Genomic DNA, 26,732 nt, shown 5'->3' with positions numbered 1-26,732 from the left:
TAGCCTAGTATTAATCATACTTTGATTACAGTAAACAATACAAATTTGCAAACATAAAAAACAGTTTCAACATTCAAGCCATAGATTTGCATATCGGTATTGACTTATCTATGATTATGGTACAACACTAAATCCGCCATATGTGTGGAACAATTTTGGTTCAGGTAGCACGTTTATTCCGTGGCAGCTCCTTTCCTTTGTTCTCCATCCTCTAAGCTTATAGGACCGCTGTCCAGCACAACTGCTACGTACCCCAAACTCGCGTCAAACCTCAATCTAAAACAAAATAGTTTCGAGATGTCGTTTTATTAAAACTTTTAATGAGCTACCCCTTGCCATACTAATCATAAATCTAAAAACTTGAAAATGCTTTCGCATTTGATTATATTTTTTTCGATAATGAATTGAGATTTGACCTCACTATTGTATAACTCTAGCGTGCCGGTACAAATGATTACGTAACGTAATCGTTAGCAAGTCGATTGGAATATGGAATTGTGTAATAAAGTTTATCTCATCCTTTTGCTGGCTCAATGCTAAAGTCACGTTGCTCATATGATAGCAGTGCAAATATTTTATTTTATGGTCAAAAGAAAAATTTCTTAAATCAATTACGTGATTGAGGCGTTTTAAGAAATAGCCATAAAAGGCTATTGAACGTACGAAAAAAAATTAAGTATTTTGATCTAATTATATTGTACTCAATACTGAACTTTCTATAGTAATAGGTGTATAGGATAAATACACGGCGTTTCAACCACCCTCTAACGGAAACAAGCCTCCTGTTGCTCGGCGCTTCTGTTTGTGCTTCTATGTTTTGATTACATGTTTACAAATTAATATAGTTTTCGTATTAAAATAAATAGCGGTAATTAACCATTATTTACTTTAACTGCCCTCGCGCTGGTCTGTCACGCAGAGGTCCTGGGTTCGATTCCAGGGCCAAGAGGAACATTTGTATGGCTTGTATTTATTTCTCTTGTGAGTTTAGGTGTAATTTGTGGTTGATTATGTGTGTGTATCCATGGCACCCGAGATGCAAGGTATTCCTAAAGCGAAGCTATGAGTGTGTGCAATATTTATCTATCACATATTTATTAATAACATTTACTTTTAACTTTTCTATAAAAAACCTTTTATGAAAATTTGATTACTAATGATACAAATATCAAACAAACACAAAGACATATTCCTTCAGTCTTACAGGGTTAGAACCAGTGTCTAACCTAACCTAACAAAGGCTACGGAATATTTTCGCAAAGATACATTGTTATGAGAGTAATACAAACATCACGGTATTCATTACAAATAAATATTTCGTGAAAGATTTGACTTCAGTTACTTTAATTGCTACGAGATTAACTTAACAACGGATAGAATACCAAATAATCAACACTAATTACAATTTTCTAACATTAGTGCGACTTTTAATCCGTCTGTTAGGGCAATAAACTTGTTACCAGCAATAAATTATTTAGTAAATAACCATACCAACCAAACCAAGTGTAAATATTTGGAAACAACAAATGAATTAGTACTCACTTTACTCTTTCTTTTCAGGATCAGAACTATTTTAGCGAGCCTGAAATAGAATCTGATTATCACCACCAGCACGTCCATAAGTCGAAGGTAAGTGCTGCAGTTACGCCGGTTGGTGTAGACTGTGTTGCAGGTAAGTGGAAGTTCCTCGAGAATGATAATATATTTAATGAAACCAGACACGTTATAAACATTCAAACAAAACTGTAGGCCCATTATACGCATTTAATTTTAATACAAAATAATAATAAAAATCATTTTGGTAAAAATAATAAATAAATATTGGACATCATATAATTTGCTCCGATCCCAAAATAAGTAACTAAAACATTTGTGTTATGGAAATCAAGGAGAATACCACAAACACGCAGACCCAAGACAATATAGAAAAGTTAGCTTTTCTTCATTGATCTGGCCGGGGATCCAACCCGGGACCTCAGAGGTGGAGGAGGAGGGTGACACCATGAAAACCCGTGAGCAAACCACTCGACCACAGACGTCGCAAGTAAAATAAAAGTAAAATAAGTAACTGCGATTTATAGTGATTACACACGGCGACTTTGCATGATGCATCGCTTATAAATCACAAGTCTAGCGATACAATCACGCGATGCAGTACCACATTTGCACAATGTAAAGGTAGAAGACGATTAGATACTGCATCGCGTTTGCGTCGCTGCTAAAAGGCGTAGTGTGTAACCGCTTTTAGCATTAAAAAATTATATTCTACGACACATTTTCGAAGAAAATATTAACTACAAACTATAAGAGAATACTTGAAGCATTCAATAGACAATAGGCCCGATTTTTGTAATCAATTTGTTTATAAAATTTTCATGAATGCTGTTATTTATAGTATCGTAAATGTTTACTTAGAAAACACTGCACATGTTTATAATAACTTTACAGCGTACTAGCTGGTGTCCGCGATGCTACGCTACGTCTGCGTAGAATAACAACTACTGTACTACTTATTTGAGAAATGATTGGTTCTTCATACAAACTTTCATTCTCTATTTCACTCTCTTTAAGATTTATTTTCGTGACAAAAAGTGACCTATGTCCTTTTCGTAAGCCCCATCTCTCTTTATACCAAAGTTCATATAATTTGGTTCAGCGGTTTAGGTGTGAAAATATTATAAATGCAAAAATAACTCTGTCTATTACAGAATTATTTTTGCATTTATAATATTACTTTGTATCTGCTAATGGTTAATGTGAGCATTGTAAAAGGTACATCGACATAATGACATAATAGGAACAGAAAAAAGCGCCAAGAAGCAGAGATAAATGAAGCGGCACAAGATAGTCTATTTAAACATAGTTACTAGTTTTTATTGTTCTAAAAATCTGACTGTCATTAAAATCAAAGTGACGCACCAGGATGCCCTGCAATGTCCACGTTTACGTGAATATATAGTAACTTCATTATTTTTGGCCACATTTGTTTATAATACCAAGTGATGGGACGAATAAGTCGTTCGCATGGTGGTAAGCGACACGCCTGTCCATAGCAGTTGCAGTGCCACTCAGAGCTTTAAATCGCAAAGACCTGAGCGGCCTGCCACTACGCCCGTATTCTGAGATATAAGTTGACAAGTCCCAAGTACCTTTATTTTTACCAGCACCCTTACCCTTCAAAATCGTAACGCAATAATGCTCACATTACTGCTTGGTGGCAGAAATAGATAAGGTGGCAGTATTTCCCAGAACGAACTCTATCACTTGGAGTTCTACTGCGTAATTTTCCAAAGTGGTCCCTACTGTGGACGTTGAAGAGTCCTAGGAGGGTGCTACAGCATTTGAAAAAAACATGAATCAGCTATATAAACTACACTACATTATATATAAATAAAACATAATTATATATAATAAAAATTTTCTATTATAAATCCTTTATTTTTATTATATAAAATATATTATATATAATAAAAATAAAGGAAACTTGCGCTTTTTTGTGTTCAGTTAATATAAAAAATATGTGTTTTCAACATTGAGTGGTTTTCAATTATTGTTTGTGGAGATGGGATTTGAATTTTTTTTGTCCTGCCTAAGTGGTCAGTGAGCCAGAAAGTTTGGGAACATATTTATGCTCTACTAATTACATTTGTAGTGGACATTATTGCACGTGCAAATTGTACAGCGCCACTAGCGATCAAGAAAACTAAAATTTTCCATATAAAAAAACTCACTCGCTGGCGACTTTATATACTCCGGTAATTATTATACTATCGGATAAAGGATGTGGTCATGTCGTAACTCATAAGAACTATGTAAAGTACGGTAGTAAAGTAACGTAATTCAGGTTGCATGTAACATTAATAAAAAGTAACAATTATTCTAAATTATATTTTTTTAATGGTAACAAAATCGGTAAAATTACCTTAAAATGTACATTAAATAAAATGGCCATAACCACTTTGAAGAGACACTTAAGATTAAAAATAAATAACTCACAAAATAAATGACAAGTATGACAAAGATGAAAGCAAATGACTTTTTACAATCGATAATAGACAGTGGTGAATCCATATTGATACGACCTAAGGGTTGAACCGCACGTGACAAGTGAGTGCTAACCCTTAATTTAAAATCTAGCAGACCCTAAATTCAGTTAACAAAATAAACAATAAAGAAGTATATTCAATTCATGAAAGTTATTTTAGCGCAGTATGCGATAGATGGCGAAAAGGCAGAAATGATATTTCTTACATACTATTCCTAGGTACTAGTACTATTAAAATTGTTCATGATAACAATTTATCTTCTAAATATGTGGTTTCTTAAATCACAGCGTCGCCTTCCTCGCCGTCCTTATTATATTATATGTAAAATTATAATACGAATAGGCTAATTGACCTTGTTAGACACATTTAGAATGCTTCGTTAATTTATTAAAGCGTGCTATTAGAACGCTCTACAAATTGGTAAACCTTTATAATAGTGTGCACCACTGTAAAGTTTTTTGGGTGTTGATCTCCATGAAAGGACAAGAGCCTTCTTAAAGGGTTCAGGAGCGCAGCCACTACATACTTGCATGACTGCTTTGACTTCAGCTTCTGCTGGTTCGCGTTCATCGCCCTGAAAAATTCCTCATATATATATAAATTATATAAACATATGAACATATACACTTACAAAATCCAAACAACCACCTATATTATTCGTACATATGTATAATTAAGTATTTGAAAAATCTAACCGCTTGTTTTTGTAAGTTTTGAACCGGAACATTTCCAACGACTCCCGCCAAACCACTCAACAGAGACTGTTGGTACATAGTATCGTCTTCGTCATCAGTCAGGTCTGGGCTTAGCAAGGATTCATCTACGACGGATCCATCTGTTAGCATCACGAGACCTCGTTTATCCTTTTTGCCTGAAATAATTACTTACTGTCAAAAATATTCACAAATGTAGGTACACTTTATTCATACATAAATCATTAAGTATACCTGAAGTAGACTCTTGCTTTAACTCCTTCTCAGGATTATCTCTCTTATCCCGCTTCTGAGAATTTCTCTTGAATAAATTGTGTCCAGCTGTATCATCAATATACTGCACATTTGCCGGATTTAATAAGGAGCTAGATAAAACAACTCTATTCTTAGAAGGCCTTGACGAAAAAGACCCAATTGGCGAAGTTGACGGAGATATGGAACCGGAGAGTGAGACTAAGGAAATTGGCGGGATTTGTTCACTTGGGGATTGCTGTACACTGTTCAGGAGCTGCTCAGAAACGACTCTGCTACCCAACTGACCATTGACGTACTCTTGTTGTAGCTGGAGACCGTTTGGAAGTTGTACGGGAATCATCTGTTGTTGGGGGCCAGCCAAATTGAGCACAGGTGCTCGCATTAATTGACCGCCAATGAGAAAATTTCCATTGCCTAATGGTGTGGATTCAGGTGGTGGTGGTTCGGTAACAGCTTCAGTGGCACTCTCAATAGGAGTACCGTCATGCTTAAAGTGATGAGCGTGGTGATGTTTGTGATCTTTATGAGCTTTTCCGGCAGTCAGTGCAACATGGTACAGTTGCAACATTGTTATTTCACCAACCAGACCAGGTTGTTCTGGAACAAAAAGAACATTAAATTATCCACTTTCTTTACTGACAAAGTTTAAGAACATTGCATTTTTTGTACACACGCGATTTTATGTACACTTACTAATTGGGTCCAGAGGATCTTTTTTGTACAGCATAGATTGTTCTTGACCGCTCACGGAAATACCACCACCTTTAATAATATGTCCAACGAGCTGTAAAATTAAACAAGAATAAGAATACTAAATGAGGTGAATAATGTAAATGATGCGTATTCAGTAATCGATCTGCAGGAATATAAACTTTTTATATATACATTTATTATTTTATGCACTGACCCTATTGTGGAAACCTCTTCCGACGCGCTCAGCGTTAACCCATATCTGCCATTCACCAGTCTTACCATTCCATGACTGACAGGAGTGGTACCATCTGCGAAAATTATTGTCATTTTATGAAATTTTCTCCTTCTTAGGCATATAAGATATTTAAAAGTTTTGTTGTTGAAGAATTGCTTTTTGATACAATTTTGGCTATATAGAAAATTATCATATTGTTGCAAGTAATTGTAGTTAATTGTTCAATATGTGCATACATTATAAACAAACCGGATTGACGTAGCCAGGTCGTTTTTTAATCGATGTGTTTGTAGGTCTCAAAGTATTATTGCATAAGCATGTTTAAGTTACATACTCGTACATGAGTTAACGATTGCGAAAGTAGTAAAACACTTTCATGTCGAAATCGGCTATTTTGTCTCCGAAACCGAATATATTTGGCTAATCACGTTCAGTTTCGGAAGTATTAAGCGTGACAAAATTTCTATAGATATAATTATAAAATAAATTTATAATATATCTATAGATATAATCTTCGTTAAACGTGTTATTTGTGCAAGCCATTTAAATAAGTGTTTCTTTTCAAAGTCGGTACTAGTCTAATTGTTAGACTTGAAACTCGTTCCCGTATGGTTTTGCGATTATCAGTTAAGAAAATTGCTTTTTTAGTTTATTTTCAACGTCGATTATACAGTAAAACATAGAGAGGCAAGTAGGGCTTTCAATACTAAATACAAATTCAAAATGTGAGATTTCGTCACTCGTTTTGCGAGCTTCGATCTTCGATACGTGACAGTCTTTCTTGGAAACTTGTGACATTCTCAACCTTGTCGGCTCATTACCAACTAAACTTACATAATACAATTTTTACATTTATTCTGTTAGGAATGCAGATTCCATTGCAAATATTTACGAGGCTGATGTAGTCATCAATGAATATGTACACAACGCTAGCTTTGAACGTTTCGCTTGTATTCACTTACACATTATTCGAGAATGTTACATTTTTCACTGAGCCATCCGCTCGATCTACTATTAAACAAGAATTTAAATCTTTCCAGCTTTGAATTTTGCGCTCCACGTATATGGTTTCTATTTTTCTATAACCTTGATCTGGAATTGCTGAACAATATGTGTAACATTTCTAAGGTAACACTGACAACTACTGTATTGCATCCGCGTCGGACATAGCCACGCGGTGTTAAAATAGCCTGCAAACACACGCGTATTTGTTATTTTTAGATCCAGTTTCAGATCAGATTGCCACGTGTGGACAGGGTGCAACATTAACAACTAATTTAAAAACTCAAAAGTTATTGCACGGTAACAGTTAAATAGTATTACCCGCTAATAACAGGGTAACTTTGCACTTCTTGTAGATCCCTGGGGAATCATATTATTAACATCATTAATATCAACCACGTTACATTCACTTTCTGGTTCAATATATTGTTTTGGATAATGTTTCATTCATGGTTCGAATATGACTGTGACCTTTATTATTGTTTTATATTTCATGTCAGAATATTCGCTAATAACATAGTTAGTTTTTATTTGGTAAGATGATCACGACGTTAATAATAAATACCTAATACTGTTTTACATACTGTTCATGCGTAAACAAATCTTTTAAGCGTAATCTCAAAGTTTGTTCACCCGTAGAAAGTTGCGTTACGTTTCTTGATGATGTGGTAAAAACCACACTCATCATGACTATTCATGACTCATTGTTTCAACTTACGCCTTGTAATAGAGATGTGGTCCATTACGTAAATTTGGACAATTCTTTCACCATTTATAAAATACTACAATAACTGAGAATGTGAATAATCTCAGCAATTCTAACGACACAGGGAAATCGCTCGCTAGCTCCATAATGTAACGGGCTTTTTTGCATGGCTTTGACAGAAATTCGTAGTAAAATAGCTCTATCAAACTCCAAGGAGCAAACAGGATGGTTGTCAAAGTAGTATTTCACCAAATTTCATTGTGACCTTGAGTACTGGTAATTCTAGTTTTTTAAAAGACTTGTGTTAGGAAGTCGACTCTAATCACAAGACTTGACTCATAAAGACTAACTACTGGTAAAAAAACTACTGGTCGACGTATTACGAGCCTATCGAGGAGTTGAGCTAAAGATAAATAAACCTTATGTTGCTTTCCTTTAAGTCTTTAGGTATTGATGATTGATATGATTGATGATTGAGCTGTCTATCAGGCGCAAAATAGGTACATGTGATCGGTTTGTGACTTTAATCACAATTTGTCTACCATGTACGTTTTAGTGTGATTGGGGCGTACATTTACGAGGAATCTTTCAAAATTCAACTCTTATTGTGGTTAGCTATTGGTCAAAGTTTGTATAAGAAACTCCAACCAATTTTAATTCTGCGTAGATGAACTCGTGGGCCATAGTAATTAAAACCTGCTGGTCATACTCGAAATGTCGTTAAGTAGAAGTCACTTCAGGTCGAGTTTTCGAACTCGACTTTTGTTTAAAACTCAAGTTAGATGTATGACTCAAGTTCTTCTCAGACTCGAATTTTTACAACACTAAGGGGTTTTAGGATTTGTCGTTTTTGTCTTAGTTTTTATCACAGATAAAACTAAATGATTATAAGGACATCATGGCTGTCTTAATTTCATATTAAATGTCTGAAGAGAAGTCTTAATTTTTTTTTAAATCTGAATATTTAATGGAAATAAATATTCAGATTGAGTTCTTAGGTTTTCGCGATTGTTACACATAGGAAATGAAACTATTTTTCCGGATTTAAATCGCGTATATTTGTTTTTTCAAACAAACCGACGTTTCGGGGCCTTTACAGGTCCCATGGTCACGGTTGACATTTGACAGTCAACGCCTAAAAAAATTAATCTGTTGCTACGTAGGTACATGAATTCGCTATGATAAAGAATTATTCTTCTCATCTCATGCTTTGTGTTGCGTAATAGTTGATAAAGACAGGTTTCCCTACTCTAAAGTTTTATACTCATTTTTCTCACCGGAAGCTTCCTAACTAAAGAGTGCTTAGTCAATGTGACGATTACAAGTGTAATTTGCTTAGTTACTTTCTTTGATTATAATTTGTATTGCGAGTGGGACGTACTTAAAAGTTTCATTAAATACAATTATGTTAATTTGCCGACTTTAAAAGAACGGCCACTATGTAACAAATAATACAATAAGCGTAGAGAAATGTTTATGCAGCATATGGCTTATAAGCAGATTGTCTGTTAGGTTAAAGAACTTTATGTACATGGTTAACTAGCCCATCTAGTTATAGTTTATCATGCTATGGGATCTTTTCAAAGTAGGTCAAGGTTTTTTTTTGAGTCACGGGGGTCGACAGCCCTACCTAACAGCAGGATGTATATAAATTAGGTATGAAAATACTCACGTGTTGAGTTTAAGCGGATAGTTAAGTCTGAAGAAAGTCTGACCATGTACAGCCATGCTGAAGTAACTCGCCTCGTTTGTATTGGAAACCCACGATGATATCTCTCTGGGGCTTTCACCAACTGCAATTAAAATACAGCTTACTTAATTTAATACGTAAATCACTTGAACTCATATACGGAATTTATTACGGCTTCTAAAAACGCTACATTGAACGTAGTATATAAAATAACGGGGGCAGCAAAGTATGTCATTTACAAACGAACATTTTAATTGCTTTTCGTCTTTGCAACGATTGAACCATTAAACGATTGTTCCTTGAAATCGAGCCCGCAATCATAGAGTAATTTCACTTTAATTTTCTTTACGTCGAGCCTATAATTTCTACCTAACTACCCGGGGTCAAAAAGAGGATTGACACTAAATGTAACTTCGCACTAAAAGTCGCCATATTGTTCTTTTTGCACTATTTCGTACCAATTGGTTACTCGAAGTGTGCTTAGGTAAATGTAATTGCATACCCACTTTTATTCAGAGAAATAAGGTGCAGTCATCGGCACGACAGCTTAAATTCAATTATCATTTTCTAAGGCTGTTTTTGGAATTTCCGATATTAAGTTTTTCATGCTATTTTGCTACTAACGAAAACATTCATTTCATAGGCACGTTTTCACGCAAATATTGATTTTGTACTAAATTTAATCCGTTTGATATCGATATTGCAATTGACATAACAATATCGCCGCAGACACTTAATTTTGGCTGAAAATTCGCCGAATTTATTTCAGGCGTTGTTTGTCTGTTACGTGGCGATACATACCTTGCGACATACAACATAATCAGTGCGTGTATAGTACACGTGTATAATAGAGCAAATTGTACCACGCGATTGTGAATTCACTCTACCGTAACACTATTACAAATAAAGATAATCGTCAATACATTCTTTATAGTAAACTTTAAGAATGAATCCATCTTCTTTTGTGTCGCAGTATCTGCTAAATGAAAACATTTAACAGGTACTACATTGATTGTTTCGGAAACACACATCTGAAAAAACATCAAATTATATAATTTTTGATCTGTCCTTTCTAGCACTTTGCCTTCATTAGAGCTGCCTCTAACCAAGTGCTGGTAACACTAACTCTCTAACAAATGGTTGTGAATTTTTTTTCAAATAAGAAATACATCCATGCATAGGTGAATTTCCATAATACAAGATTCAAACAAGATTTCGTCTGTAAGTCAAATATTGTGTCAAGTGTGGAAGTAACGCTTAGAGAAATGAGGAAAAATAAGATGAATAAAAATAGATTTGTGGTTTTCAATGTAAAAATTTCTTTATCACATGAAATATAAATAATACGTTATGAATTGTAATTTTTGGTATAATATCGCATTTATTACTGAACGCACAAAAAGCTATAAGTATGAAAAAAGTTATTTGATTTTAAATCTCTCGAACAGACTTATTATGATCAACTTATTATAACCACATTTACACAGTAATATGCGATCTGTATCGGTTACGTCCATTACGAAATTTTAATTTAACGTGAGGCTTAATAGGGATTACAATTGTAGCCTGTTTGTCAGTATACAGTACTGTATACCAGTTTTGTCATCCTTGACTTGTCTGAGAGCCGTGATAATATCCTTGTAGAGGCTTATTTTTTCTTGACATACCAAGAGCTGTTTCAAAGACATGGCGATGCTCGTAGCTTCGACATTCTGAACTTTTCCGCAAAAATGTGTGCGCGCAAACAATAATTATTTTCCTCACATTTTTGTGTTTCTTCGTTATAAAATATACATAAGAAATTTTTAGCCATTTAAACAGTATAAATTTACCAGAGAAATGCACAACCTCTCGTTTTGAGAATTTTGATGGGAGTGACGACGGAACGAACCAACGTAAGAATAGTGAAGGAAAAGGTAATTTGAGAACGATTCACAATTTTAAAAGTACCAGGCAGGAACCAGCCAAGGAGGGTGATAAAAAATATATTCCGATGAAAGAGGTCAGCAGCGTTACACAGTGTAATATAGAAGAGGACCATACTTTAATATGCTTTCATTTAAATAATTTATCATAAACTGCGCTTGAGAGGATTAAACGGAAATTTCATTCTGGTAATTGGAAAATATAAAATGGAAAATATAATCTGATAAAATGACATTTATAAATTCTGTTATGTAGATCAGAGCAATTGTAAAAAAACCCTTCAGATTGATAACATAGCAACCTGGAAACTTATAGTGACATTTGATTATTTAAATTTATGAGTAATGGACGATAGTTACTTAATAGATGGAACAAAACTAAAATATAAAAAAACAATTGATGATAATATGAGCCGTATTAAAATATTTGCCTGTATGAGGCTACAAACGTTGCCGATAACTACAAAAAGATTTCAGATATCTAATTTTTTTCCACTTCATAATTCGATATTTAATAATTGACCTACTTTTTTAAAATACTTTGCAATCGAGTCAACTTTAGCTCCCACAATTCTAAAAGAAATAATGGAGTATGAATGACCGATTTAACATTTAGCATGCTTAAAATAAATACTGGTCCTCTCTAAGTGTTGATTAAATCAGTCAACATTGAAAAAATTACTTACTATATTATAACTTACTCTATCACCACAGTAGGCAGTATTACCGGGAACCCAGAATCATGTAATTTACGAACCAGTGAGTCCTGAACCCAGAATCACGAATCGAAAAGTCTGTACTACTTGGACGTCGCAAAAATAATTGACTGTCCTGGTTACTTTGCATCATCTATTCAATCGAATCATTGTTGAGTCTTTCCTAATTCAACTATCAAGCCCAGACATACACTGTAAACGTTATTTATTCTTTGGCATTTTGATGGCAGGTCAATATTCGAAGCGTTGGCAATTGGCAAAAACCGAGTGGCCATGTACAAAGAGTGACCTATAAACTGACTCTAAAGTTTAGGTTTCATGTAAATGTTTTTAATCTTTTCACGAACACTCTAATTTAGACAGTTGCTGTAATATTACGCTACGATTTTTTTATTGAACGCAAGACTAAAGACTAGCCTTGATTTAAATATTGTGACGAAACTTACCCGAATAAGAAAACAAGGGATGATCCTGTGAGTGATTATGAAACTTGGTCCACATACACAGTGTGAATTCCTTCAGATTAGGTAAGTCTTTCTGATATTCGACGTACTGGTTCAAAAGTTCCTGATTCAAAGAAACCTTGTACAAACTACACGTGTCAGAAGGCGGTGCTGCATGGTGCAAACTCAGCTTATTGTTGTATGATGGAAGTGGCCGTCTGTTCAAAATTTTCAACGGCGAGCTGAAACAATAAATTATTATTCTACTAGATGTTATATTTCCTACTTCTATTTTCTACTTTCATATACATTTAGGTATCTATGGAATCTCAAACGTACGGCGCATAATATTTTTGATAAAGAAGTGTATGTCTTAGGTTTTAGTATCGTTTTATAATAATAATAACTCTTATTTATTTTTTTCGTTCACAAAAGCAATTTAATTATGGGATATCAACCAGTTAAAGACTGGTGTCAGTGCAGTATCAGGTTTGAAGTCGGTGTTACATACAAATATACCTTAGATTTTTTTCCATCCTCTAAGATATATACATATATTATTTGAAACATGGCGACAGTGAGCAATGTGTGGGCATTTCGATGAACTGTCAAGATTTCATAATGGTGTATTCCGGACAAGTCCGGATCTTGATGAATAAATGATTATTTACTCATAAAATGTCGAGAAATAAATTTTCCCACTTTATAATATATGATAAATTTGATACATCCTTTGAAAAATACGGTTTCATTCCACAAGAAATATTTAACAAAATGAAAAATAACAGTATCTTAGCAATATCACATTATAGCAAGATCGAAGATCAAAAAGAACTCCAAAGAGTTCTGACTGTTTGAATTTTAGCAGCGCACTAACCTAGATTCCAAGGATCTTTCAGAAGATTTCACGTAGGTCGAATATGACGACGATGCTTCAGGAACTATCGGCTGCCAGTCGTCGTCTCGCGCCATTGTCAGCCCTAAAAGGGCACATAGCAAGAGTGTCCGCATTCTCTAAAATGACAATTTTGAATCATAAGTTCTGAATATAAAAAACCTCAATATATTAAAACTCGTCAGCTTTGCATTCAGACTTGTCGTATGTACGACCTGTTGCAATATTGCAAATTTTTATACATAAAATTTAATTTAATAAATAAAATTTAGTTAAAAGCGGACCACTTTTTAAGTATCTGAAAGTAAGTAACAAGTGAGCTTTTTCAAGAAGGTGTGTTACCCGAATCCACCTAAAAAAGTTTGAACGACATCATTCGAACTTTCACAGTCTTGGTAATCATTACGCCTATCCATTGCAATTTTATTCGGGTATAATTTAAATTAGGAAACATGTTAAATATACTTGTATAACCCTCGCAGCGGAATTGTACAATACACTGATTTACAAAGTGCCTAGCCATATAACCAAAAGCTGTTTTTTGTAATGCGAAAATTGCCACCCAGCAATATAATATCACTAACAAAAAACAAAAGTTGATAATAGAGTCGCCATCGTATAATTTGACACGCCATTTTGACATTGTTTAGTTTCTTAATTTGCTACTTGTAGCAGAAAAAAAATGACATTGCGTTCCGGATTAGCTGTATATGTGTGTCACAACTAACATATACGAGTTATATAACGAAAAATACAACACTTTATAATACGAATCTTCTTTTCTTTGAAGGTTCTTGAAGGTATAAAGCTCTAGCGGTCGGAATTATAGTATTTGCAATAAATTGAAAAAAATTGTTCTTCACCATATTTTATTTACATATCTTCGTAGATTATATGAATATATGTATATAAAATGTGATACGATAGTGACAACTTTTTTAGTATTTACTTAGGCATCTATGACATCAAAATTAGGTATTTGTATATTGAATCCGGTGGTGGAAAAATTAATTGCATCTGCGTGTTAGGCGGATTAAACATACCATCTCCGAATCTAACTCAATAACTTATTCACTTAACTAATACTTCTAACTCTAATATCTCAAAAATCAATAACGCGGTTTAATATTCAACTCACATCACGGCCGAGATTTCCTAGTGAATACAAGAGAAAACACAGGATCAGCGTTGTATCCTACATCGAGAATGTTGATGCGATAGCTTTCGTCACTCGTAAACACGTATTGAGTAACTTAGCTCTGAAGGTCCATTAAGAAAAGTGATTTTACTTTCCAATTCGTGAGAAATATATATTATTCACTACACGTTACAATTTGTAGATACTTCGTATTATCGAAGGTACATATAAATGTTTTTCTTTGTACATTTTTACTTACACCTTGTTAGTCGTAGACTAGTATCAACCCGTACAACTATGTTGTAATACTATGCATGGGTCTGTTCTAACGACAAAATCTTGGCTATAGTACTACGGTTCCTAAAGGAATATTTGACACTTATAATTCCATTGAAGTTAACAGATTTTTTGCATTTGTTATTCAATTACACAAGAATGAGATGGTGGAGCAATTACAACTTACAACTTAGTACCGAAAACGCAATTACATTTTCGAATCACTTGCAATTTACTTTTCATTTCTACGTAATCAAGCCTGCACGTTTAACCTAGTCAGGGTTTACATAACTCTTTGACGATGGCTAAAGTCAACAAAACCTCAAGGAGCCAGAGTGTTCTGTGGTCTGAATAAACCACCTCAGCGCGACTCAAGTATAGCGCGACAAACACTTGGAATATAATTAATTTTAATGGATTACACGTCTTCTAACACAGTATAGTATTTTATTCCGTTTAAAACATTGACTTTGGTTTATAAGGTAATATTTACTTTATTTTATTCTTGCTGGCAACACTGTCTGCTCACCGCTCATACCGTGCCCAATAATAAAAAATATACCTTCGTAAACAACCCTAATGAATGAATGATATGCTAGTGAACTGTTTAACTTAATTTTATAATTCGACAAAAAAGGAAATAAATTAAAGTAACAATTAGAGCCCATGCATTCGGCATATTTTATACAAGCTAATGACGCGCAGATGGCGCGCGTTAACGCGATTCACACTCGATGCAATCGCAGCGAATAAACCTTTGCACACTTTCACAAATTCAGTGGCGCCGAAAACGCAAGTTATCTGTGCGTATACACGCCGCAGATGCGCTGTATTGATAAAAGATAAGAGATGGTTTGTTTGTTAATTTTAACTAGTTTTAAAATATAAAAGCATCCACAATGCGTCTTTTTAGACATATACTATAAAATAGATTTAAGATAAATCATTTCGTAACTGTACTACATGATTACTATTCGGTATTGGGAGTTTATTTTGCATGCATTGCACTAGACACGAAGTGTGAAAAGGATAAGAAATCACAACAAAAACTGTCTTCAACATGAAATTTTATATAAGTACTTATATAAGTACTCAGGGAGTGTTGCCATGTCTATATTAGACGCTTACTTTATTTTTTTCACAAACTTCACTGACGTTTGGTAAAGTAACACTGGTTTTTATATTAACAGTGCCTCTACCACGAATTTAGTTTAGTTTGTGAGAGTTGTCTCTAGCGATCGCGTAAATAACTCCACAATTTTGTATGGTACATTATAGGGCGCCCCTAGCGGTCACAAGAAGAAACAACATTTTGTATACTTTTTTATAATATCAACTGACGGAACGAACTAGTCGTGCGCTTGATGGTAAGATACAAGCCAGTCCATAGCAGTTGCAGTGCCATTGCCACCCAGAGCTTTAAATTGCAAAACACATAAGGTCACTGGCACAGCACCCATCGCCCTGACACATAAGTTGACATGACCCATGTGCCTATAATTTCAGCAGCACCCTTACTCTTCAAAATCGTAATTCAATAATACTGACATTACTGCTTGGCGGTAGAAATAGGTAAGGTGGCAGTACTTCCCTGGACGAGCTCTAAAAGAGCTCGTCCAGGGAAGTATAGAATAGAAAAAAAAAAATAGGAAGTATTGAATAGAGCTCAAGGAGCTCTATTGCTACTGAATACAAACATTTTACGCGGTCGCTAGCGATAACCGTCACTATAATCTCATGGTAGATCGCGGGCAAAGCCGCCGATATATTCTAGTAGAGAGTTTAAGCCTATGGTAAGCACTCGATGAAGTGTATTTTAATAAAAAATCACTACTTGACTTCGCAGCGTTGATCACACTTATAATATCAGTTATTGTCGTTTTTGCTTCCAATTTTTTTCTCCTAGACTGATAGCGATTATACGAGTGCATATTACAAGAACAATGCTTAAAGTTCCAAGAACAATTTCATCGTTATTTTTTTATAATTTATAAATTAACAAAAATCACAAACAGCCGCTGCTTAATTTTACTCTATCACATAAAAGCTTTTAGATAGCTTTTAGGTCATATAATTTGACCGGGTAGTGCTTGTTTTCTACGGCAAACTGAAGGTAACTTTATTAACGTGGTGTACATATGTGGTTCATGAAAGTTTTCAGTCACTGCGAATTCAATTTGCAATGCCGATTAATTATTAACTAGTTCCAAAACATGTTGAAACAGTATTATATATTTTTCAGTAGGTAGTTATTTATAATATTGACAAAAATAATTGCTTGTAAAAATCGCCTAATACAATAAGAACAACTTGAAAGAATCGCCACATTTAGTAGCAGTAGAGCTCCTTGTGAAAGAGTTCCTCCAGGGAAATACTGCCAACCTTACCTATTTCTGCCGGCAAGCAGTGGTGTGAGCATTACTGCGTTCCGGTTTCGAAGGAATAAGCTGCTGGTGAAATTATAAGCACATGGGACTTTTCAACTTATATCTCAGGGTGCAGGGCGCAGTATCAGTGCCCCTCAGATCTTGTGATTTAAAGTTCTGAGTGCACTGCAACTGTTATGGACAGACGTGTCACTTACCATCAAGCGCACGACTTGTTCGTCCTGTCACTTAGTTACTATAAAATAAATAAAAAAGTAGGATAAGAATAACTAAGAATCGCCGAATACATTTTCTTTAATGAAAGCCTGTGCTAAAGGAAATAAGTAACTCTTTTATATTGGTATGGATAGTTTATAAAGACAATGGTATATTATTAAGTAATAGATTTCTTCCGGCTAAGTGATTCTGAGTTACGTAGTACAATTTGACTATGGAGTAAAAAGTGATTATGCAATGTAACATGGCATAGTAACAAAGTAAAATAGAGTGAACTCATTGTTTTTTTTATGTTCTTGATATCGATATGATAAACCTCTCTGTTTATCATACTGATGAAGAATAAGATTTGTTTGAATTGGTGTTCACATTTAGTCAATATTAACACCCTTTAGGCAAATTTGCTTGACTTAAATAATAAAGTACAATCTCACACAAAATACAAAACAATTTAATTTATTATCGAAGGTTTTCTAAAAATCTAGACGGATATGATGAGACATCACGGTAACAGTTTAAGTTTTGTTTTTAAGATAACGAGCTTTGGCTTTTATTGCTTATTATTAAAACGTTGTATTACTAGAGAATACGAACCTAAGTACGCAAGGAAATGTGAATAATATTAACGCAATTTAAAATTACTGCCTCTGTGACAGTCACTCAGAAAACTTTTTACCACAAAATGTTTGGGATACGGATAATGCTGCCTAAAATATGTTGTTTTGTTTCTTTGTTGTACCTATATATGTGTCTGTATTCGAGCGAGTAGTATTGTATTCACAATTTTTAGTGTTGAATTGCAAATATTGTCTAAGCGTAGACACATTTAAGGTTCATTTACGGTTATAAGCTAATTTTAAATATGAGTTTTTCTGCATATATATAATTTTTGTCCCTTAATAAAAAAAATTAAAATATAGAAAAAAATTTTCGACTAAAAAATAACAAGAATATTTCGGACTTTTGTAATCAAAATGAATTGAATCAGTTTATCATTCTGTCGTGGATTTCAGCATAATTTATAAATAAAAGAAAAATAAGGCTTTTTAACACTTAAATTAGAGGACAAAACTTATTTTAGTTAGCGTTCAATAAAACCCAAAGTTGGCAATAACAATGAGACAATTTTTACAATTGTAGAGATTTATTTTATTTATTATAAATTATACCATCGCGGCCACACTTAAATCTCAATGTATAATTTAATCACTTTAGGGCTCCTTATCGTATCCTTTATCGTATCCTCATGACTAAAGATGGACTTTTAAATAATGCATCTAGTGGCGTACACTACTGCGTCTGTGAAGCAGCAGCAAAGCGTCAGTCTTATGCACTATGGAAAATGTGCGTAGCGGTGACATTAAGGTTGTGACGTATTGGAACTTTCTCGAAGGCCGCGTCAGTGATGTTAATATACTTTCATAGTGCATACTGCTACCCCTCTACTAAGACATCACGCCATGCTCGAAAGCACTCGAAAGTAACTGACACCGAGTAATCACTTCTAAAGTAGAATGCAGTCAACTTCTAATATTACTTAATAAACGTTTAATCCGATAATTACTATTACGCACAACATCGGCAACTCACTAGTCTGTGTTGTATCCATTACACAACCATAACATAATCGTATTACTGATGTAGTGTGTCCTATTACCAGTGGATGACGCTTTGACGTTTGAGTACGCTATCGGAATAAACTGATATACAGGGTTATTTTTAAAATACTATCAATCTTGCAGGACTATACGCCTAACATCGGAAACAATAACTTTTGACAATTTATTTACCCAATACAAACTTTTAAGTTTTTTTGTCCTATCTGACACTTTTTTGGTAGAAAGTTCATATATGCAAGCGTCCTCTCCGACAACTCCCAACCTCGTCCTGCGTTTTGCACAGAGTTATTACCGTTTGGAGCGATATATTTAAATGTTTTTTTTTTGTAAAATCTGATGAATTATTTAAGTCATGCAAGACACATAGTTATTTGTGTTTCTAGTAATATAGTCTTAGGAGGTTAAATTTAAATAACCCAGTATATAGACTATTTCAATGGTTTTAAGGACGAAATACAGTACCGGTAATGGCATGTCTTCCGTCCGATTGGACGGATTAAGCCACATCATAGAATAAAATACCTGTTTCACTTTACCATGCACATCGAGTATATAACTAGAAATAGTTACGAAATAAGGGCCACCCAAACCTGGCAATTTATCAGGCAAATGGGCATAATGTCATTTTTAAATATCAACTCTCGTTTGCGTTGAAATCACAAATTAAAAACGTGAAATAGTACAGCGCTAACAACTGACTTGTGTGTACGTCTCCTTATATTCCAAAAACATATCTCTAACAATAGGAGGCTGTACCATTCGGTCGTGTGGGAAAACCAGCAAAACATCTAATTACAAAACAAACGGAACTTCATTTCATCGGTAATTAAATATGTATTTTTTCAATTTTTGGCCATTATAGCAAAGCCAAGTTAAAGTGGTCGATTTGAAGTGAAACAATTGACGACACTCGTCAATTGTTTCGAATTCGGGCTATCACCGTATATATTTGGCAGAATAGTTTTCAAACAAATTAAATGACATTTTGTCTCTATTTCGGATTATATACTTGATGACCAGACAGCAGCAAGTAATAAATAAACACATATATTTTGGTTTTTCATACTCACTTCCTGTTCTCACGATCTAATTAATCCTAATAATAATTAATATTGGATTTAAAAAATGTTTCAGGTATGGAATTTATCTATCAATTATGATATCAAAATGAATGAAAAAGTAAATCTGTCTGTTGTTTTCACGCCTAAACCGCTAAACCAAATTTAATGAATATTGGCATAGATATCGCTAGGAAAAAAATCTTAAAGAGGGTGAAGTACTCAAAGGTGCCATCTCCTATCGGAGGTCGGATGCAGTTAGGACTATCTGCATCATAGGCACAGCAGCACGGAAAGAGGACCTTGTACTCAGGTGAACCATGTCCGAAAATTCTTAAGCCACGAAGTACGCCTTCTTCCATGGTCATTTTCCTTAAGTAATTAGTCGGAGCAGGTCGTATATTTTTTACGCATGATATGACGAAATGATATGACCTGTAGCTTGCGTTTTTTGACGGTACTCAAGACCTCTAATTTCTTATTCACTATCTACAATACTCTTTCATTAGACACTCTATCCGTCCACGATATTTTCAAAAGTTGATTTCTTACAACAACAGTGTTGTAAAATGTTGTGGTCTGCCAATTATCGTGATCTTCGTCTTTTTTCAATTAATGCTGACACCGTAACTTGCACTAATGCATAATATGTGTCATGTTATTATCATGTTTATGAATAATAAACATAAATCATCAGAAGTTGACAGCATTCGTCATCGTTATTAAATAATGATGCCGAAGGGACTGTTAGATAATACAAATATAGTAGATAAAATGTCAATAGATATATTTTATGCACATATAATGAAAATTTTGCTGCTTTCCGACGTGGCCATATTGTAATTTAATAAAAGCATGACGAGTTGACCCGTGACCATGGAGCGTGTAACCGTTCCGAAATATCGCGATAATAGGAAGTTATGCCGTCTTGTTAACAAATCTGTACCTAAATAGTGGTAGTAATAATTTATTGAAAAACCACGAAAGTCTTATAATCTATAAAACACACCAATAGTAAATAACAAAATATTCACATGGTTCAGTGAATCTATCAACAACTTTGTACGTTTTATATACAAAAATACTTTTTATCTCGATTGAGAGAATTAATTTTCTTAAAGTACGAACGTTTTCTTAGTAAGGCCAAACACTTTTCGTCATCAAAGCGTGCGTATAAAATTTCTTTTTTTACTCTTTATTTTCTAAACTTTCCAAAATATAGGTTATCAAATGTTTATTTTAGAAATGACTAAAGTATTTTTAAACGTAAATAGAAACACAACTACAGTATTATTTTTTGAGACAATAATTTCAAGTTTCCTGCGTACAACGGCCCTTTTAAAACCTTTTAGTGAGTTGAAATGATACCGTGTCAAGAAGCACATTACAAGTAAAAATAAAATCAACAAGATATACGATCTTACAATCCGGTACAATTCTAGTCGTTGTTAAGTGAGTGAAATTATTCTGCTGGAGCCAATTACATAACTAATATAGTAATAATAGTTGGGCACGGAAGCGGAATGCTTCCGTGCCCAACTATAGGTGCTCGACTTCACTGCACACGTGTCGTCACGTTTGTACGTCATGTTTGCCTCCATAATCGTATTAAATAATATACAAGTTTCGAGCGTATTGGTAAAGTTTACAGAATTGGACATTATGGTGAATTGTGGCGTAAACTGCCCCTCTAGTACAAGTATGTTTTTGTCGGCTTATATACGTACGAGTCGACAATAACGTACCGAGGACCTTAACTCTGACATATTCCTGACCTTTTTTTATTGTAGATGCTTGGCAGTGGCAATAAAGGTCAAAAATTATTTTCGATAACATCAAATAAGCCTTCTGCTTAGTTTTTTAAGTATTTATGATTATACTCATGTAGTTTTAAAGTATAAGCATTTATATATTTATATTTATTCGAAAAAATTGTTTCATTTCCTATGTGTAATAATCGCGAAAACCTAAGAACTTACATTTGTAAGCTTCAATAAACTAGAAGCACTCATAATAAAACTATAATTTGTTAAATTACTCATCGAAAAACTTAAACATAATTTTAAATATAGTCATCGATCAGTTGGTTTAAAAATTAAAAAAAATGTTTAATACACATGATTTTTCTTTATGCGTATATCAACTATGAAAGTGTTTACTAAATAATATAAATTTATAGATATCAGTATCTCATTCGTACTACATAAATTTCTTCCTATACAAGAAAAAATAATAGACTGGACTTAATGCGGCTTAGCAGTGAATTTTAATTAATTAAAAATTAAATTAAGCCGCAGTGCACCGTTTTAATTCGGCATTATGTATATTTGGCTATTTAAGAAAAGTCTCTGTGGAGGTTACTGTGGTTACTGAAGACGTATAGGTGTTTATGCTACAAATTGTTTTACGTCAACTTAAACACCACACTCATCGGCACTGAATCGCACTAAGTTGGTCAGAAACGCTTTAAGTCCAAGCAATAGCAGTGAAAAAGTATTTTTTTTTTTTTTTTTTTTTTTTTTAAAATTTTTTTTTTTTTTTTTTTTTTTATTAAAACATAATTTACATTTTTTTACATAAACTGTACAGTGTCACAAAAACCAGTTTAGGTTTTACCGTACACTGAAATTTATAAAAATTAATAACACTAAGTGACGGAACCCCTGGGGGTAAGCGACACGCCCGTCCATATACTGCCATTCAGAGTTTTAAATCGCAAAGATTTGAGGGACACTGCCACTGCGCCCGTCATGCTGAGACATAAGTTGACAAGTCCCATGTGTCTGTAATTTCACCAGCACCCTTACCCTTCAAAACTGGAACACAGTAATGCTCACTAATGTGAGCAGCTTGGCAGAAATCAGTAAGGTGGCAGTAGTTCCCCTGCCACGCGGAGGTCCCCGGGTTGAACTCCCATTCCGGGAGAAATATTTGTTTGGCCTACATTTATTTCTTTTGTCAGTTTGGGTGTATTTGCGGTTGTCTATGTGTGTTCCCATGGCACTCGCATTACAGGGTTCCCTAGTGCAGGGCTATGAGTGTGTGCATTATTGTTATTATAATGTGGTGTCTCCCTTACTGCCAAGTTATGGTCATTGAATGTTGCGATGGTCACGAAAGGTAATTATTTACCGACCGTAGCCTCTGTGCCGTGCTAAGATTTAAAGCATTATTTCTTTTATTTTTAACCGACTTCAAAAAAGGAGGGATTCTCAATTCTACTGTATTTTTTTAATGTATGTTTCGCGATTACTTATTACTATTTGTGAACGGATTTCGATGATTCTTATTTGTTGAAAAGGAGGTACCTCAGTGTTGGTCCCATTTAAATTTGAACCTCATGCGCATTTTTCGGTAACCGATTACAATAAAACTTGACAAATCGATGTAATTCTACGAACTTTTGAGGTCGGTTTTTATTTTATAAAGAAGTTGTAAGTATAATAATTTCATTAATGAGCCATATTTCAAATTATTGCGGTTTTCTGTCAAATTTTTTATCTATTAAGATACGGTAACTGATTATTTGCTTTTATGTTTTCATAGGAATTATTATAAATAATACTGTGCTTTTTTAACTAATGTCTACGTGATTGTTGTGAGGTTGCGTTTTATTACAATGGCATATTGCGAAGCCGTCTAACAATTTTATTAACAGTGTGCCCTGTGATGAAAATTATGAGATCTCACGAGAACTCTTGGTATATTTTTCAAATGTTAAATTTTATTAAAGATTATGTCTTGTATATTTCATTCAAAATCTAAATTAAACCCTTTTTAAAACGTTAGTCTTTAATTTAATAATATTTTCTGTACAAAAGTAGATAGTACGAGTAATATATTAATAATGTAAAAAAGAAATTACCGTCTGAGCCACACTCTTAGAACATTTTCTATATCTAATACTGCTTTAACATTATTAATTATTAATAAATTTGAATAGTCAAAAATTCGCAAAGCATGTTGTACTAAATTCTACGACCATCAAAATCGCTACGCAAAAAACTAGATTACCAAACAAAAATAATATCTTATAACGAGGTATCACATAAATAATTACATCCTACCAATATTTTCACACCGTCTTATAATATAATCACTGAGATACCTAAGTATTAAAGCACGCACAATTAACACTTACGAAGTCAGACGTTCGATCTCGAAAGTGAACCTGTTGAAGCGCGCCCGCGCCACCACGTACCAAGCACACACTGCCCAGGCGCAGCGAAGTGGTCACCATCTTTGTCCCCACTCTGCAGGCTTTCTTTCGTACAGCGATCTCAGATAGAACAAATTCTCAATTACATGATGCTATGTGTACAATTGAACCGATTTTATTATTCTTATCACTCCAAGTTTCGAGTAACCTTGAAGGCATGTAAATATTAATTATTGTGACGTTTTACCAAACGTGTTACTTTAGACACTTAAATTAAAGAAACTGTAAGTAAAGTCCAGTATTTCCTCTAATGAAAAATCCCAAACAGACATAAGACTGCAGTACTAATTAATATGTTTTAGTTTATTCTAATTTCTATTATTAATTAATAATAAATTGAACTTAATAAAAATTCATGCAATAAAATAATTTGTAAAACTTAATGTAGCGTAAATTGGAATGTTTTCTTTGTAAAATTAAAAATAAGGTATTTAATTAATAACTATTGTAACTATAGTGAAAAAAAAAAGGGTGTTTTGCATCAATATTAGACATAACTGGTTGAAGACTGTACCACCTCAGTCAACTGTGACCATGGGACCTGTAAAGGGCCCGAATCGTCGGTTTGTTTGATTAAACAAATATACGCGATTTAAATCCGGAAAAATAGTTTTATTTCCTATGTGTAACAATCGCGAAAACCTAAGAACTCGATATGTAAGTAAATTGCCAAATTTAATTAAACCGGTGTAAAGCTGACACTCAATGGAGAAATTAGAAATCAGGAGATGAATGCAATTTTGAATTTATTAAAAATAAAATTGTTGGAACTGCGGCCAGTTGGAACTGGAAAGCGGAGGGGTCAGCAAAGAGCCTTTGATTAGCTGATGGAGAGCCATAACTAATAGAAAGTAAATATTACATATGTAGGTATGTCATTAAAAAGTTGTCTTCCTTCAAGACGAGACTATACGAATGCTTGAAGGATTGAAAATTTGTGTGTAAAATTTATGTACCTATTGAATATTGACAATTTAGTTTAATCACATGATGACCAATTTTTGGTCATTGTTTTTATTGATTTGATAATCTCATGTACAATTTTACGAGTACTTCCTTTTTTATTTTAGCTGAAAAAGTGATGAAAGGCCCTACGCAAATCAGTGTCAACGTTTATAGATTTTTAGCAACCTTAACTTAAGTCCAATTCAAATTCATCCATTTCACTATTAAGACAGTAGCATGTTTATTCCACTGTTGTAGGTATATGGGCGTGTTAGGTTAAGTTTTGTAAAGTTTGATTAGAGTGGGAATTAATGACATAATTAATTACTGATAAAAAGACGTAAGTTGGTTGCGAGTAACGGAAGACCGATTCTAGCGGCGACTCTCTTTGTTAAAGGCTATATCCAGAAATTGAAGTCTTTCGGCTAAAATGATGATGATGAAGCCACATGTTATCGACCGCCCCACCGAATGAACATCTAAAAGCTTTTACCGTACTTTTTATTTGAATTTTTGGATTTTCCCGTTCAAAATACACCTCATAATTTTTCTTCAGATTTATTTTTCAATTAATTTTATAATTACTCGGTACTCCAATGTTTATTTTACGAAAAATAAAATTAAAAATGTCACACGGAAATTGCGGAAAATGTTAAACGGAAAAAATGTTTGTATTTTGCAGGCTATCTACTCTTGGAACTAACTTCATAATATTGTTCGTGGGAATTTTTAAGAATCTTTAAAATGGTAATGCATTTTTGCACTTTTCAAATTTATGACCAATTACTCGAATAACCATGTAACTATATAATATTCGCAAGGGCCGGCAGCTACATTGCCCAACGCATTAGCATAGCCATACAAAGGGGGAACGCTGCCAGGATCTTGGGCACTTTGCCATGGGGACCCAATTTTTGTTATATAATTTAATCCTAGTTTTACTTTCTAGTATTTAACACAATATTTTTATTTGAAGCGTTTAATTAATATTTTCATATCGTACTGTTTGGCATTTTACAGTCATCCTCCGGATAGTTTAAAAATGATAAACAAATAAAACTAAAGAAGTTGTATTATTGACTTCCACTATCACATCACCTGCGCTTACGTATGTAACGTGCGTTATTATAATTAAGTTAAAGCTTTCCAGCAAATCGTAATCATTATGATAGAAAATCAAATATCGATAACTTTTATCATTAATTAGCCTCACAGCTCACTTTACGCAATTAATATTTAATTAGCACATGCTAATTAATATTAATTGCGAAAAATGAGCTTCATTCATTCGAAGATCATTAGAAGTAGAACATTAAACATACATATATATGTTTAATGTTCTACTACTAAGGATTAAAAATTAAAACGTTTTAGGGGCACCTTGACATAAGTTGACAAGTCCCATGTGCCTGTAATGTCACCAGCTCTTAAAGCGGTTACACGCGGCGACTTGTAGTAGCGATGCAAAAGCGATGCAGTAGGCTTATCGTCTACCTTTGCACACACTTGTGACTTTAAGCAGCGATTCAAACGCGCGATTCCATAGATACAATCG

General features: G+C 33.9%; 2 protein-coding genes across 10 annotated transcripts in view; one reads left to right on the top strand and one right to left on the bottom strand.

Annotated features, from left to right (window-relative positions):
• The window catches only part of LOC113227908 (coiled-coil domain-containing protein AGAP005037), a 169,260-nt gene that overhangs the window by 102,632 nt on the left and 39,896 nt on the right, over positions 1 to 26,732 (top strand). For all 9 annotated transcript variants that reach the window (XM_026461104.1, XM_026461325.1, XM_026461037.1 and 6 more), the window contains one exon: positions 1,561 to 1,629. In XM_026461104.1, the coding sequence (XP_026316889.1) occupies positions 1,561 to 1,629 (69 nt within the window). The remainder of the gene's footprint in view (positions 1 to 1,560; positions 1,630 to 26,732) is intronic.
• LOC113228407 lies at positions 3,820 to 24,171 on the bottom strand. The gene is made up of 9 exons (XM_026461734.1): positions 24,155 to 24,171; positions 13,302 to 13,438; positions 12,428 to 12,666; positions 9,323 to 9,443; positions 5,922 to 6,015; positions 5,708 to 5,798; positions 4,994 to 5,611; positions 4,742 to 4,917; positions 3,820 to 4,620 (listed from the first exon to the last, which is right to left on the bottom strand). The coding sequence occupies exons 2-9, from the start codon at positions 13,433 to 13,435 to the stop codon at positions 4,447 to 4,449; spliced, it is 1,647 nt and encodes a 548-aa protein (XP_026317519.1). The 5' UTR covers positions 13,436 to 13,438; positions 24,155 to 24,171; the 3' UTR covers positions 3,820 to 4,446.

Source organism: Hyposmocoma kahamanoa, unplaced genomic scaffold (genome assembly GCF_003589595.1).
Source record: "Hyposmocoma kahamanoa isolate Upper Pololo Valley unplaced genomic scaffold, ASM358959v1 100021, whole genome shotgun sequence".
NCBI classification, from domain to species: domain Eukaryota; kingdom Metazoa; phylum Arthropoda; class Insecta; order Lepidoptera; family Cosmopterigidae; genus Hyposmocoma; species Hyposmocoma kahamanoa.
This window is presented reverse-complemented; position numbering and strand designations above follow the sequence as displayed.